This window comes from Sinocyclocheilus grahami, unplaced genomic scaffold (assembly GCF_001515645.1).
Source record: "Sinocyclocheilus grahami isolate Dianchi unplaced genomic scaffold, SAMN03320097.WGS_v1.1 scaffold457.1, whole genome shotgun sequence".
Lineage (NCBI taxonomy): Eukaryota > Metazoa > Chordata > Actinopteri > Cypriniformes > Cyprinidae > Sinocyclocheilus > Sinocyclocheilus grahami.
This window is the reverse complement of record NW_015505636.1, coordinates 584,201-599,025: the sequence shown is the minus strand read 5'-3', so window position 1 is coordinate 599,025 and position 14,825 is coordinate 584,201. Positions and strand designations below refer to the sequence as shown.

General features: G+C 39.6%; 1 protein-coding gene across 3 annotated transcripts in view; it reads left to right on the top strand.

Moving 5' to 3' along the window:
* The first annotated feature begins 880 nt into the window (after positions 1 to 880).
* zeb1b (zinc finger E-box binding homeobox 1b) overlaps positions 881 to 14,825 on the top strand; it is a 71,483-nt gene continuing 57,538 nt past the window's right edge. For 2 of the 3 annotated variants that reach the window (XM_016234739.1, XM_016234737.1), the window contains exon 1: positions 881 to 1,057. In XM_016234739.1, coding sequence (XP_016090225.1) covers positions 1,000 to 1,057 — 58 coding nt within the window. In that variant the 5' untranslated portion in view covers positions 881 to 999. Of the gene's footprint in view, positions 1,058 to 2,777; positions 2,886 to 14,825 lie in introns of those variants that run through there. The other variant, XM_016234738.1, reaches the window with a different exon arrangement.

The following is a 14,825-nucleotide window of genomic DNA, read 5'->3' as shown; positions in this document are numbered from 1 at the left end:
CCCCCCCCCCCCCCCCCCCTATATGTCAGGTTGAGGCTCTTTAACGGCAGGTCTCAACAGTGACAACTTACCCCTTAAAGGCTACCCAGTACTGCTACATATTGTCACAAAATGGGAAAACAATGGTAATGTTAAACACTTTTATGATTATAAATTTTGAAAATAATTTTTTTAATTTATTTATTATTAAGTAATTAAATAAGATTCTCTCTTTCCTATTTCATGTTCATGTTAGGGGTCAAATAATTAAATAATATTAAATAGGGCTACACTTTATTTTAAGGTGTCCTTGACCTTAAAATAAAGTGTTACCTTAAATAGTATTTATTTATTTGATTCTTTTAGATGAGAGTAGCCTACCTTAGGTTATGGCCGTACATTTATTGATTTTAATAAAACTACCCCTTATAAATGTTCGTTAGAGTAAAAGTGACAGCTAGCCAGTGCCTCCTCTATAAAAAGATACTGTCTACTTCTTGCTGCGACTAGTTTTATGACAAGCAGTTTTCTGCCTCGTCATGAATGAGAAAAAAGTTGCAGCAAAGATTGCTTGATTGTGTATGCGTGCGCCATAAACAGGTGCACGCGTCAAACTTTCCCCGCCCCCATCCTAACTGTAAAAAAAACACATCACGCTCGATTCAAGTTCAACTTTTACCGTTGCGCTTTTCTGTGTAATGGGCTTGGAAATGTTTGTTTTGTCCAGACACTCGTGTTTCTTTTGAACTGTCAATCAAAATAGATTTTCCTCTCCCTGTACATGCACAGGTTGAGCGTTTCGGAGCGCCGCAGGGAGCGCGTGGTGCGAGGGGCGGGAGTTGGCCAGAGACGGGGGTCTGAGCGCCAGAGAGAGAGGTATAGGAGCCAGAAGGTAATGTCGTAAAGCCGAGTGTCGTAAACCAGGTGCAGGGAGGGGAGGTGGAGTAGAAGGGAGGGAGGGGAGGTGTGGGGGCGAGAGGAGGTGACTCTCCAGCAGCATTTAGACACAGCGAAAGGATCATGGCGGATGGCCCCAGGTGTAAGCGCAGAAAGCAGGCGAACCCGAGGAGGACAAACGGTGAGTAAAAACCCTTCGCTTTGCTTGGCGACGGCTGTTTTCATTCAACTCTGGACTCCGGGTCGCTGGCAGAACTTCTCGAGCCCCACAAAGTGCTGGAAAGTAGCGCCGTGTTATAGCCCCTATCTAGTGTACCGTTATACCTGCCGCGCTCGCGACTCTCTCACCGCCTAGCGGTGCACAGCGCGAGCGCGGACCGTTATACGCAGCCAGTCCCATTCAAGTGACTCGCTTTTGTTTCCCCTTTTATTCCCCTTCGCCCTGAGTTCACTTTATAAAGCTTTTGGGTTTGAAAGAATCCATTCTATTCGAATCTGTTACTCGTCATTGTTCGATTTTCCTCTTTAGATTCGAACGAATTGAAACTTATTTTCTCGCTCTAAATGTACCTGTTTGGTCCGATGCGGGTGATTTGGTTTCGCATGAATCAGTTTGAGCGATTGAAGTGGTGGAAATGCTTTCATAAATACGTGTTTGGGAATAGAGCGGTGGCTTGAGAGGATTTCGTTTTATTTTCGTTAATAACTAACTTCGATGTATCTGCAATGGGCTGTTCCGCTTGTCTGCGTGGTAGCAGGTAGCTAGCGAGCTAGCAGAATCCTAAGAATAACCTCTGATAGTAGTAGCCCATGTATGTGAACGTTTTAGAGTAATATTTATGAATACGTGGCTTTAAATCGCCGATGTGACATTTTGGCTTGTTTTACTATCTACGAGTCGCACTTCTGTCATATAGCTCACAAGAAACTGCCTGATAACAGCAGCACGCTGCTGCATTAGAAAACAGGGGCATGTATGCAGTTCGCGGTGATGTTTGACAGGAAAGTTTCTTCTTGAACTCCGACTGAAGTTTACAAAGCAAAAAATAAGGGTGTGTTTGTGTAACAGTCCTGCCAGTCTAGGCGTCCCTGCGGGATCGGGGCTCAGAGAGCTCTGGAGCACGATGCCAGTTAAAGCAACCTGTTTGTGCAGCCAGCCTGCCACATTTCTAGTTGGGTGGTAACGCTGAAGAGAAGAGAAAAGGAAAGGAATCTGAAGGGCTGTCTGCTGCTAGAACAACTGCTGCAGCCTATATAAGGAATGCGTATACATCCCGAGCAGCGCAGAGAATCCTGATAAATCGCGCTGATGCAGCTGGACTTACGGCACAGACAGTTTATTTGTTTTGGGGACTTTATGCATCCGCTGTGTAATGCACGTCTGTAGCTGTGTAGGTTTCGGGTTTGTGTGTGGTAAATCGTACTTGCGATTTGTTCCTTTGAAATATAACGATTTATCCGGCAAGCCGTGTCCAGAGGTATAGATGTGCGCCTGAGTCATTTTACGAAGGAAATCGATCGATAGCGAGAAATGTGAGGCGTGCTTTACTTCTCGCTTGCGCGCGTGAGATAGGGAATATAGCCAACACTTGAAAATACTTTTAAAATAATTGTATTCTTCCAAGCGCTCTCTTTTTAGATTTAAAGTCCACCGTTTTCCATTTCGTCGGCTCATCTGGTGTATTAAGTGTCTTTTTGTGAAGAGATGAGTGAAGAAATACACTTTTCCTCAGGCTGACGCCATGCGCGCGCGCCGTGCAGCGGATCTCTCAGCGCGCGCGTGTGAGCGACCTGTAAATGTGTGCTTACCTGATCGAAGGGAGGATGAAAATGTCACTTAGGGGTTTCGTAAATGCCATTTGACCATCTCGCTATTGTTTTTTGCTACCTGAACTTGCTGACAAGGAAGGAGTCTTTCTTTTTCTCTCTCTCTCTGAGATACATTGTCTCATTTTGAAAGCAGACGGGAGGCGTTTCTCGTGCGTTGCTGCAAATGTCAACTTGTGCAGGTATAAAAAAGATGTATGTGTAGTGTTTTTCGCATGCCTTCTCACTCTCAGCTGCTGTTGTCGTTTGTTTTTAACTGCAGAAAGGATGGGTGCCTGTTATGATTCGGCTTTCTATAGCGCTTACTCTTAAAAGCATCGCTACAGTATAAAGAGCATCCTCGGTACTTGCAGGTGCTGGAGCATCGCTCATGATCTTTTTTTTTCTTCCATGCGGGAAAAGCATAGGCGTCTTCTGAAATTGTTTCGAAACCTACAACGATTTTACCCCGTGAGGCTTGAGGGTGATTTTGCAGCGCTTTTCCGCGGTGTTGGGTTGATATAAGTGCTTTGTCATAGGGCGTTTGGCACTGCTCACCGCACTGCAGGTATCTGAACGCGGAGACGCACCTGAGCCGTGCAACAGCACCTGCTTGTACTTATTTGATCATATGAACACCTCCAGATATGGCTTTTGATGACATGTTACGTCATTTAATTTTAAACTCAGTCCTTCTGTGTTAAATAAAGCTGGTTTTATATCATTTTAATAATCTTAATCATATAAACCCACTTTAATTTAAGTTTGCTCTTCTAGGAACGCTCGCAGGCGCTTTGCGTCCTGACCGTTCATTATTTGAAGTCACGGACTGACCTCGAGCGCTCCGGTGCGTCATTAACATACGCCCCTCCCCCTCCGCGCCGCCGTGAGGAGTGTTGGTCAGACCGTGTGTAATTGGAATGTGGCCGTCTGAGTGCTTCACCGTTTGGTGTAAAGGCCAACAGTAAATGTTCACTGGAGGCAAACTGTCTTCTAGATGGATTCACCTTGTGTTTACCAGATGTACCTTCACTTTAATTAGCATAATCATGATGAATGGAATGTTTTTCATTTCAACTCACTTACTTTAGAACTATTTTGAATCAGCCACAGAAGGCTTAAACACTATAAAGTATCTTGTAAAGTTGTGTGATATGAACGGTACTAAACTGTTTGTTCATAACGTCTTCAGCTCTAATTATAATTCACACAACCTTCGCCGACTTAACAATCACACATAATTAAAATCTCCCCCTTAGGACTTCTATGATTGTGGCTCTTAATAGAAGGCCTAATTGTTGGCAACATTGCTGTCCTGATAAAACACACATGGAGACAGTTTGCAGCAATAAGACAGTTACACATAAATATATACTTTAAAATGCAAAAGCAAGTTTCGAAACATTAATAATTACCAGACACCTTTATTTTTCTCTGTCATGTTGGAAGGTCATCCCATGGTAACTCATGTGACAAAAATTCCAAAAGTTTACAGTTAGCATTCATATGAAAATTTCAAGTCGACAATTTGTGTTTAGAAAGATTATTATAGCTCATTAAGGCAACATTATTTGCTTGAGAACTGTATTTTTATTTTTTTATGATGCTCTTAATTGGTCACATGACTTACATTTACAGATTAGTGCGAGCCGAAGCAGTAAATATGGCAATACCTATACCATTCTACTAATCTTTCTTTTTTTGGCTATCAATAAAAATGTATTGACTCTCACTTATGAGTCATATTGCAGTAATATAGCCTATCTTCATTTGGAGCATTTGTAAAGGTTACAGTGGTTTCTACACAGGGGCTGAGGGGGAAGGTAAAGTTTTTTTTCCCTGGTGCTGAAACTTTTACCAGACACTTTGAGCATGTGACAGCAGCACTTCACCATCAGGTGAAAAATCTGTGACTTGCCTGTTGCTTTGACTAAAGGCAGGGTGTTAACCCCGAGATGAGCTGTTGGGCAGGTGAAGAATGTTTTACAAGCTAGAGAATTCATTAGTTCTCTCTGACTCTTTACCCTGTATAGACCTGACCTGAAAACAAAATATGCTAAATTCTATAGAGATACAGAAAAATAAAAAAAATGTTCATCATTGGGTAAGCCTGTAGTTAGTTAAACTGAGTAAACTTGAGGCCCAGGGAACAACCCATAGATTTTGACTCTCAGTCCTGGATTGGAATGCTAAATAGTCAACAGTTTTTCAGAGTATTTAAAGCTGTCTCAGGTGAAGATATCTGCAGAATGCGAGGAAGGTGAACTGTGTCTAAACATTTTGAAAACAGTGTTGCTGTGCAGTAAAGCCTTAATCAATCCTATTTAAAAACACACCTTGCTTATATCACCAACAGCTCCAAAGGCCGGCAAAGAGCATCTCGATTATGCCACTTCTGAACATACGTATTCCCATAACACTTCTATTGATAGAGCTAAGAAGATGCTTTAACTGTGCCAGTGTGTCTTTTTTTCACTTTTTCACATGGGACTGGTTCTAACGACGTTCCCAGCCACTTGGGGTTCTCGTGGCACGTAACATGAAGGCGATCAGGGGCTTGAGCTGTAAACGTGAAGGTGCTAATAGTCCGCAAGACGACAGGTGTTGTTCACAGGGCAGCTCTCCTTCTGTCCCTTCCTCTTTTGGCTCTCTCTGAGAGTTCTGGAGGGCAATTTGAAACCTCCCAGATTGGGAATAGAGGAATGTGGCTGACCGGTATTAGCATGGCTAAGAAAATAAACATGGCAGCGGCTGTTGGGCGTGCTGTGCTTTGTAGTGGCTTTCTAAAATGGAGGTTATGTTTCAAAAGAAGTTTAGCAAGACTGTATTTTTATTCCGAGACGTTTTAGGGAAAGGATTTACACCTCTGAAATGAGCAGAACTCGCAAAGTTTTACCCAACTGCGTTTATACAAATACACCCAATGAATGATGATAAATATTTAGCTTGTTTACTGTCATTACCTTTGGAGAGCTATGGCCAACGTCAGGCTACTGCCAGCTCTGTGATAAAATGGGTGTAGCGGAATTTATTTGGCTGATAAAACTTTAATTACTGCGCTGGGCTATTTCCACACCCCGTACCAGACTTTCTAGGGGTTTAAAGCAATAAACACACACGCTTGTTTTTCTCTTACTCATGCACATTAAGTTGACGCTTTATAGTTAGGAAATTGTGCAGTATTTTTAAAATGTGTTTGTTTTTCTGTAGGTATATGTGAGTTAGGAGGACCGCTTTTCTGCGGGACATGCTGCTAGGGCATTTTAAAAGCCATCTGCTAACATTTAGGGTCTCTCCCTGGTGCGCGAGGTTCAGCCGAGGAGGAAACTTTCATTTATATATCATGCTTTCGTTGACTTCCTTCAAAAGTCCATCTGAAATGTTCTCTTCTCTCCTTTTTTGACCCTTTCTCTAAGACACAGTAGCGGGGTGATGTTTAGTGACCTCTGCCATGGGCGCCCATGCATTGCCTCAAGTATGACTTCACTAACCCCCCCCCGTGCCATTGTGAGGTGTCCAGCGTAACAAATTGGCTGTGTTAAAGCACCCAACACACACACACACACACACACAAATACACACACACAAATACACACTCTGTGAATAGATCTCTAGGTAACAAAGCTCAGAAGCAGCCCTTGTTTTTTCGTCTTACCCCCATTCCCTTTCAGTTTGCCCCCCGTGTGGAGATCACATGGGGGAGGGATTTGTTGAAGATGGGGGTCAGTGTTTTGGAGGCCTGCTGAGGTGACAGTGAAGGACTGTTGTAAACTGGCAAGATAGCTGCTCTTCTCTCCCTTCCTGTGCTTTGCATAACAAACATGGCTTCCTTCTTGTCAAGGGCCAGTGTGTGAATGTGTGTTTAAGCATGTGAAAAACACTGTATGTGACTGAGAACTGGTATAAAGAGCGTGGTGGTGCATTTCTATTTGATTGAGGTCCAGTTTCTGTTTTCTCTTTCATTGAACACATTTGTTCGCTTCTCTTTAGAAGGGTCAGAGAAGGAAATTGGCCCTTTTGTTTTGTTGATTAGGTGAATAAAAGGAAAGAAAGGGAAACATTAAGGCAACATTATTTGCTTGAGAACTGTATTTTTATTTTTTTATGATGCTCTTAATTGGTCACATGACTTGCATTTACAGATTAGTGCGAGCCGAAGCAGTAAATATGGCAATACCTATACCATTCTACTAATCTTTCTTTTTTTGGCTATCAATAAAAATTTATTGACTCTCACTTATGAGTCATATTGCAGTAATATAGCCTATCTTCATTTGGAGCATTTGTAAAGGTTACAGTGGTTTCTACACAGGGGCTGAGGGGGAAGGTAAAGTTTTTTTTCCCTGGCAATAAAAGGAAAGAAAGGGAAATGGGACTCAATTATAGGCAATAGTGATAGCCACTCAGGCCACTCAGGCCACTCATGACAATACGCACAACATAAGACAAGCATGCACAACTTCACATGTAATGTGACTTACAAGGAAAGAAAGGGAAATGGGACTCAATTATAGGCAATAGTGATAGCCACTCAGGCCACTCATGACAATACGCACAACATAAGACAAGCATGCACAACTTCACATGTAATGTGACTTACACTACCCTTCAAAAGTTTGGCGTCGGTGAGATTTTTTAGAAATGCTCTCCAAGGCTGCATTTATTTGAAGAAAAACACTGTAGTAACGTGAAGTATTATTACAAAATTGAAAATAACTTTCTATTTTAATATATTTTAAAATACAATTTATTCCTGTGATGGCAAAGCTGAATTTTCCACAGCCATTACATTACGCCAGTCTTCAGTGTCACATGATACTTCAGAAATCATTCTGGTATGCTGATTTTGTGCTGCAGAAGCAGTTGTGTTGCTTTATATTTTAATTATACTTTTCTTTTCAGGATTCACTGATAAATTGAAAGTTTTAAAAGAACAGCATTTATTAAAAATAAAAACCTTTTGTAAAATTATAAATGTTTATAAAACTTTACTGTCTCTTTTGATCAAATCGATGTGTCCTTACTGAATAAAACTATTTATTTTTTTAAATAATAAACAAACAAACAAAAAAAAAAGTCTTGAACAGTGCTGTATTCCTGAGTGAAACAGAATTTTCAAAAGGAAATCATTTGGGGTGGGACTTTTTAATTTTAAACTTTAAATTTATAAATCAAGATTTGGTTAGACTGCATGGTTAATTGGATTGGCAGGTTGAGAAGGTTTTTGAAAAATAACCAAAATGTTTTTTCTTTATTATAACGTGCACTGGTGAATTATTTTCCAATCACTTATATTTAGGCCTATAGTAAATAGTGTCAATTTTAGTTTCATTTTGTCTTTAAGAAGTATTCTTAATGGAATCATCCTCCATCCTGTAAAGAACTGAAATCCGTACACGGTTCATTTCAGGTGCTGCTTAATTCCTGTGGCCCTGTCCAAATTTGGCTCTCAGCAAACAGCCCTCCAAACATCTCTGTGCTTTTACAAACGGGGATTAATGATCAGGCCGGTCACTGGTCCCACGGAAGGAGAGGAAGCATTACTCCTAAAGAAAAACTTTCTCTTTATTTCTGTCTCCTTCATCTCTCCCTCATTTTCATTCTCCTCAGAAGAGCCCAGGTTTCATGAACTCCCTTTTTAGCCGTGCACGGTTGTACTTTATTGGTTGGTTTGTGTGTGTATTTGTGTGTGTGTGTGTGCATGCTTAAGTGAACTATTGTGTTTTAAAGCTTCAGCGAGGGGGAGCAAAGGGGTTTTGCTACCTATGCAGCAGGCCACTATCGGGCATAGAGGGGCTTAGCGGCAGAAGAAAAGGACTATTGAAAGAGTGCAGAGAGGGAGGGAACACTCTTTCTCCCGCTGCCTGTGGGAAACTACTGCCCATGCAGAGACACTCATTTGCATATGACCCATTCTCCAACGAGAGGAAGACGAGATGTGGAGGAATCCTTGTCTCTCTGCATGTCAGTGTGTAGGTGGAACGTTTGTCGCTTGTGATGGAGAGGTGTGATGGAGGGAAAAGTGTTAGAGTGAATGGGTGTCAACAGCGCTGGTCCGTGGACTAAAATATCCTAAAGGTGTCTGGATGGTGAGGAGAGACAGGTACACTCTAGTGGTCAAAAACACATCTCAGTAACACTTAAAGACTGAGTTCCGCTTTGATACCCAAATATCATATATGATAAGTTCATATCAAATACCACTTTATATATGCCCCTCCCTCACCCTCCACCTAAAATGAAGCTTTTTGTTGAATATAAAAAATTCAGGGAATACACAATATGCACTACGTTGTTTTTATTTAAATATCATATGACATAGGATATTTAATTGTGAATGCTCATTTACTCTATTTTTTATGTAGTAATTTAAAATGAACTTAAAGTTAGTCTTTAAATACACTAATAATTTAATAACACTGTTGAATGTAAACTTAAGCAAACCTAAATACAAATATATTTTTCATTATGGACATTAAGATGTTTTGATCCTGTTGTTTATGTGTAGCATTTAAAATGACTGATTTCAGTTTTTATTTTTTTATATTTTATAAAATATTTAAACATTTTATAAATATAATTGTTTTTATTTTATATTATTGATTTAAACATATTTAAACCATTTGTATATTTTATATTATATATTTTTATGTATTAATTGTAATTTAATACAAATGTAATCATAGCTTTTAATTTGTAATTTATCTGCCGTAACATGAATGCAATATCAGGATCAGACATAATTTTAATATTTGTGCATTCTTGAAACAAGCCATATATTTATTTACATTATCAAACAGGATTTTCTCAAAGGGAAATTTTGTTCATCAGACCATTCTGCAGACAATTTTGTCTTCACAGTATAGTTAAAGCCTAGGTGTATATGATGACTTTCTTCTTTCAGACGAATCCAGTCAGAGTTGTATTAAAAATTGTCTTTGATCTTTCAAGCTGTTTAATGCCACTCAGCGGGTGTTGCAGTGCATCAGTCCAAAATAACTTAAATAAAAATCGCCCATCCATAAAAAAAGTGTCTCACACGGCTCCGGGGGGTGAACAAAGGCCTTCTGTAGCGAATCGATGCATTTTTGTAAGAAAAATATCCATATTCAAAACGTAATAATCACTTTAATGTAGCTTGCGCCAACAGTTGTACACAGAAGCAGTTCCTGTGAGACACTTTTTTTATGGATGGGCGATTTTTTTTAAAGTTCTTTTGGACTGGAGCAATGCAACACCCACTGAGTGGCATTAAACAGCTTGAAAGATCAAAGACCATTTTTTATATAACTCCGACTGGATTCGTCTGTAAGAAGAAAGTCATATACACCTAGGATGCCTCGGGGGTGAGTAAAACGCAGCCTAATTTTCATTTTTGGGTGAACTAACACTTTACGTAAACCCACACACTAGCACACTTACAGCTCAGCCCTGGAATAGCGACAGCCAGTTAGGATCATTCACAAGTATTGTGCTGTCTGGACACAGTAGCACACATTCCACAATGAGTGTGTGTGAGTGCGTGCGTGTGTGTGTGTGTGAATGTTTCCTATCAGTCTTATTTTTCTGCTGTATGTCACTGTGTTGTGTTGATCTCATCTAATAGAGTGTGTATGAAATAGATTCTCTGGAGATAAACACTTCTCCGCAGATCTCTTGTCAGCGTGAGTCATATGAACAGGTGTGTAAGGTGTATGACCTCATCTAATACAATCATCTATCACAACGTGTGTGTGTGTGTGTGCTGGCATGGTGGGAAGGTCGCTGCCACATCACACAGGAAATTAAGACTTCACCCCCTCCTTCTCCACTCCTTTACTCTTTGGGGATATTATGTTTGTGTGTACACCTGTCCAAAAGACTCCGATCGGAGCCTGACAACTTAAGTGGAATGCTCTTCAGGAGTAAGTATACGAGTTGAGCGTGTGCACCTGTTAGGGTTTCTTCAGTGCACCTGAGAATATGAGTGCTCATAATTGGCTTGTGTGGGGGGTAATTTTGTATGTCTGTTGTGCTGATACGTTTATTGTTTTTAATAATATGACTTGGGACATCTCTTAAGGGTTAGGATAGTCATTGGCATCTCTCTCCATCTCTCCCTCTCTCTCTCTTTCATGCTTCTCCTGGCCTTAATCCTAAAGTTTGTGTTTAACTGTTTACACAATATAGGCCTGCTGGACTTTTCCTGGACTCTGTTTTCAGTAGATTGTGGTGTAATCTAGTAGTTAAAGATCTTGGCTGGTAACCAAAAGGTTGCAAGCTCAAATCCCTGAGGAACGATCCATGAACGAACACCATTGTGCTCTGGAGCGAGCCACTTAACCTTAGGTTCCTCCAGGAGGATTGTTCCTGTAACTCAATGTGCAATTACAAAATTACAGCGGTTTTCAAAGTTTCTGATGCCAAGGAGGAGCCCTAAATATGATGATCCCCTTGTGAGGGATCACCTCACTAAAACATAAATGCAGCTATATATTTTCATGAATGGGCTCTTTTCACATTTCTGAGGTTCTAAGAAGCAGAAGTTGTCTTACTTGTGAAAACGTCTACAACAAATATAATTTTTGCTTTCCCACTTGCCCCAATCGCAAAAGTAACAAATCAATGATACCGTTTCTGACTTTCCAAAAGAGGAAAAAATATGTAGAACGCTTGATTACAGAAGAGAGTAAGATGTAAAATTTGTCGTCACTCCCTCTGCCGTTGTATTAGAAACACTCATACAACCAGTTCACTGTAAAAATGCCAAAGAAAACACTTAGGCCTAGTGTTAAATGTACATTACATTTAAAGAAAAATTAAATTATTAAAATACGTTACTAGATTTAATATTTAATAACTGTGGAAACACATCATATTCTATGAAAAGGGTCCATAAAGACCCATTTACTTAAAAAAAAAAAAAAGGGTAACACTTTATTTTAAGGTGTCCTTGTTACACGTGTTACATCATGTGCTTACTATAGTAATAGCAATAAATTATGCAAAATTACATGCAACTAACCCTAAAGCAAATCCTCATCCTAACCCTAACCATAGTAAGTACATGTAGTTAATTAATATTACTCAGCACTTAAATGTATAATTACGCTGTAACGAGGACACCATAAAATGAAATGTTATATGTTATACATATGACAACAAAATTAAATAGTTCTTTCCAAAATGAAGTTGGCATTGTCACTGTACTAAAGCAAACTGTTAAAATTTTACCTGGAAAATATTTAAGTTATTTTTTTACTTTTTAGTTTCAGAGTGATGAACAATTTTTTTTTGGGGGGGGGGGTAGTTTACAGAGTTTAGACTCTCACAGCGACAGGTATATCTGTCAGGTTATAGGAATAAAAAACAAAACAAAAAGCTGAAGCTTTAACATGGTGTAATTCTATTTTGTTCTGTTCAGTGCGTAATATGGATGCAGCAAAGGATGAGCAATGGAAGTCTTATCACCGCCCAGAGTGTTTTTCTTATCTTCACCCCCTGTGTATAAAGAACCCCTGCTAAAAACGAAAAGCTGTATTTTTCATTTCTATAATCTTACCAGCTTCACGCTCACATCCAATCCCATCATCCCCATATTGCATCCATAATAGGCAACGACCTGCAATATCTCCTGATTGATCCACGAGGCACGGCAGTCTCTTCGGCACAGAAACAGCTCCTAAAGAGCATCAACACACCTTCAGCCGTCCCCGTTCCTTTTTCAACATTTGCAGCCCTGTTGCATCAGAAAGCGAAATTACAGCTAGAAGTAATGCATCCTCATTTAATGCTTTCAGCCCTTATCGCATCAAAACAATGCTAAGAAGATAATGATGAATGTGCCGTATACTTTTATGAGCTCGTAGGCTCGCGCGGCCTTATGAATACAGTTCTTATACCGGCGAGCAGCTGCACTGATAAGGTGATCTATCAAAGTGATGTATGAAATGTCAGGGATGCTGGGAGGCAGCGTGAGATCTCTGTTCTCTGAGGTTCTGAGGAGCTCTGCAAGGGTTTGATGCGTTATGATTTGAAGGGGTACTCGTCATTGAGAATTAACTGCACAATTACTAGAAATGTGTATCTTGGATATTATACAATTTGCATACATACAATTTTTTTGGAAAAATAAATTTTTTTCAAGGCGTTTATAACTCTGACTTTGGACCAATTCTGTAGAATGACCCATATATATATATATACACAGAAAGAAATGTATAAGTGTTCTGTATTTTATTAATGTGACGTTATTATAGCCTCCCGTATTTGAGATGCTGTCCCCCCAATTAAAATTTTTCTTAGGGGTCTATCCGATCTGTTAGCAAGCGTTAAACATGCCTGCATGTGTGTTGCCAGAAAGGCTTGTCATGTGATGATAAATATGTGTTTAGTAAACTGTTTGTTTCTGCTCTCCAGCGCCATATGTTTGCCTCAGGTCCCCACAGGTTTCCTCTGATGTCATCTGTCCATGTGCTAAATGGCATCCCGGGAATTTCTCACCTCCGCTATAGTAATAATTATCCTGGGGTCCCGTGTGAGGGGATGTCATTGCAATATTTCCTTTTAAAACCAGCCTAATGTGAACCAGATTTGGCTCCACGCTCTCTCTGTATGTGATCCGGACCTCTTTAAAGCGGTGATCGTTCACCTCTGCTGGTGCTGTCAGACTCCCCCACCCCTCCTCTGTCCATCTGCACCTGGCACCTGATGGTATCAGAGCCTCCCACTACATGTTACAGCCAATCACAGCGCAAGGAGTGGTATCCCTCCTGTATTTGCAGTACACAGTATTTGGCCTTGCCAAGTTTACCTGATAGTTACCTGATACTGAACTGGGGTTAGACATCAAGAGCAAATAAATGACTTGTGTAATAATCTTGCTTCATGCCTTGATCTGATTGGTGGTTCATTTCTTGGCTTTCTGCAAAGTTAAACTGAAATGATGTTTGCAATCTATTTTACATTTATAATATGATGTATTTCTTATCCGTCAGGAATTGATTGGATTGAGGCAGAGCAGTTTATTGCATTTTGATTGAAGATTACAAGCATTTTGTATTTGAAATAACAACAATCGTGTGTAGTAAGACTGAAAGTGTGCATTCAGACAGTAAATAAGGTCAATTTGGATTTCGTGTTGATTTTAAGGATGTGTTTTTGGTCCATTTGAGTGGAATTGAATTCATCCAGCAGATGCTACAACATTCAGGTGCTAATGTGTTTTTTTTTTCACTGTGTGTGTTAGCTGTGCTGGCAGTGATGCTCTCTGTCCAAACTGGCCGATTAAAGTCCACCTGTCCCGATTCAGGTGTTTGCAGTCAAAACAAACGCTGACCTTGCCATGTTCACCTGTGCGCTGTGTTTACCTGGTTACAACACTGACAAGAAGTGATAACTGAACTTGGGTCCAGATATCGGCAACAAATAGGAAAGTTACTCATCAGTTTATTTGTTCTGTATTTGCACTTCACATGAAGCACATGTTTATCTCTGTTTTCATTTTAGCATTGATTTAAATTTATTTTTAGTAGTAGTTTCAGCAACACTTTATAATATGTGACCCTGGACCACAAAACCAGTCATAAGTAGCACGGGCATATTTGTAGCAATAGCCAACAATACATTGTATGGGTCAAAATGATCGATTTTTCTTTTATGCCAAAAATCATTGGGATATTAAATAAAGATCATGTTCCATGAAGATATTTTGTAAATTTCCTACTGTAAATACATCAAAACTTAATTTTTGATTAGTAATATGCATTGCTAAGAACTTCATTTGGACAACTTTAAAGGCGATTTTCTCAGTATTTTGATTTTTTTGCACCCTCAGATTCCAGATTTTCAAATAGTTGTATCTCGGTCAAATATTGTCCTATCCTAACAAACCATACATCAGTGGAAAGCTTGACCCTTATGACTGCATGGTTTTGTGGTCCATGGTCACATATGGTTCAATTCGATAATCCATTAGGTATCGTGAACTAATGAATAGAATCTTTACAGCATTTATTAATTTGGTTAACTTCTAGTTGTATAAATTAACATCACTGATTGATTTATGAATTAATAATCAACAATAGATTAAAAAAAGATGAATAAGTGTAGTAAACAATGTTATTCATTGTTAGTTCATAATATCTGTTGCATTAATTAGTTGT